This window comes from Mandrillus leucophaeus, unplaced genomic scaffold (assembly GCF_000951045.1).
Source record: "Mandrillus leucophaeus isolate KB7577 unplaced genomic scaffold, Mleu.le_1.0 Scaffold267, whole genome shotgun sequence".
NCBI lineage: Eukaryota > Metazoa > Chordata > Mammalia > Primates > Cercopithecidae > Mandrillus > Mandrillus leucophaeus.
Window position 1 is genome coordinate 1,156,036 of NW_012102776.1, and position 1,650 is coordinate 1,157,685.

The following is a 1,650-nucleotide window of genomic DNA, read 5'->3' on the forward strand; positions in this document are numbered from 1 at the left end:
TTCACCGTGTCAGCCAGGATGGTCTCGATCTCCTGACCTCGTGATCCGCCCGCCTCGGCCTCCCAAAGTGCTGGGATTACAGGCTTGAGCCACCGTGCCCGGCCCACCTGGCTAATTTTTGTATTTTTAGTAGAGACGAGGTTTCACCACATTGGCCAGGCTGCTCTCGAACTCCTGACCTCAAGTGAACTACCCGCCTCAGCCTTCCAAGGTGCTGGGATTAGAGGCATGAGCCACTGCACCCAGCCCAAATTGATTCTTTTATAAGCAACAACTAATTTATAAAATCATCTTTCCCTTCTGTCAAGTCTTTGATGCTTCTTTGATCACATGTTCTTATATCTAACTGGATCTGTTTCTAGGCTGTCAGTTCTGTTCAGCTGATCATCAAAGTTTCTAATGTTTCCTTAAGCTTTTTTGTGTCTTACTTTTTTATAATTCATTATAACTACTATTATAAAAACGGTCTCTGTCATCTTTTTTGTACGACCAATGAATAATAAACATATTACAAAAACTATCTACATTAAATATTTTTTTCGTTAGTTAAGTCATACTCTGGGAATTTTTATTAACTCACTGCTTTCATTTTCAATATCCTTTTTTAAAAAATGAAGGATGGGAAAATGCTAGATAGAGAATCCTGATAGATGAAATCAAAGTAGCAGATATTTACTAGGTTTCTGTTTGTAATATGAATACATACAGACCGTTAAGTATGTGTAAGTATGTATAAGGGCTGATCTCAAAGACAAAAGGGGATCAAAGAATAACTGATGTAAGTTTCTGTAGTTTCAGATAGTACTTCTGAGTTTTTGATGGCTGAAAACTTAGTGAAAGCATCACTGCCGGAGGATGAGATTCTGACTGTCTTGAATAGCAAACAGATACAGAAATCAAATCTACCTTTAAATAAAACTCAACAATTCAACATCTGTACACTATCAACTGAAGAACAGAAGATCCTAGAGTCCCTTAATGATCTCAATGAAAGACTACATTGTAAGTATGGAAGAACACCTCTTATAAGAAATACTGCATTTTTCACTTAGATAATTTTAATTTAAACTTTAATTTAAAAATTGAAAGGAAAAATACAAAATGTATCCATATGACCAACTACTTAATTGAGTGTATAACCATTCAGAACATATTTGAATACTAGTTCAAGTATGCCATATCATTTATGATGATGTCAACTTATTTGGCAGACTTATCCGTCTTTTTGGAGTATATGAATAGACTTCTGTTTCAGCAATGGACAGGCTACGTATCTATACTGACCATCCATCAAAACAACCATAAATGCTTAAGTATTTTTTAAACCTGCAATATAGTGATGATCTAGTAAGAATGTAAGAAATGCTTAAGACCAAGAACTAAATGTAGACAAGAACTCAAAAAATAAGAAGAGTGCTGCAGCTAGCTCTTGTCCTGAGGATATTTAACTCATGGAGTGAAATTGAACTTTGCTTTCCATGGCCTCATAGAAAAAAGGGAACAGGCCTACTCAAGATGAGTAGTCTCATAGAAGATCTTTTCATCATAAAGCTGGGCCACCCAACGAGCTCTGCACCACACATGCATTCACAGAGGAGGCAGCACCACACATGCACACACACAGGAGGCAGCACCACACATGCACACACA

General features: G+C 37.0%; 1 protein-coding gene across 1 annotated transcript in view; it reads left to right on the plus strand.

Moving 5' to 3' along the window:
* CEP126 (centrosomal protein 126kDa) overlaps positions 1–1,650 on the plus strand; it is an 81,362-nt gene that overhangs the window by 66,399 nt on the left and 13,313 nt on the right. The window contains exon 9 of the mRNA XM_011984383.1: positions 793–1,002. Coding sequence (XP_011839773.1) covers positions 793–1,002 — 210 coding nt within the window. The remainder of the gene's footprint in view (positions 1–792; positions 1,003–1,650) is intronic.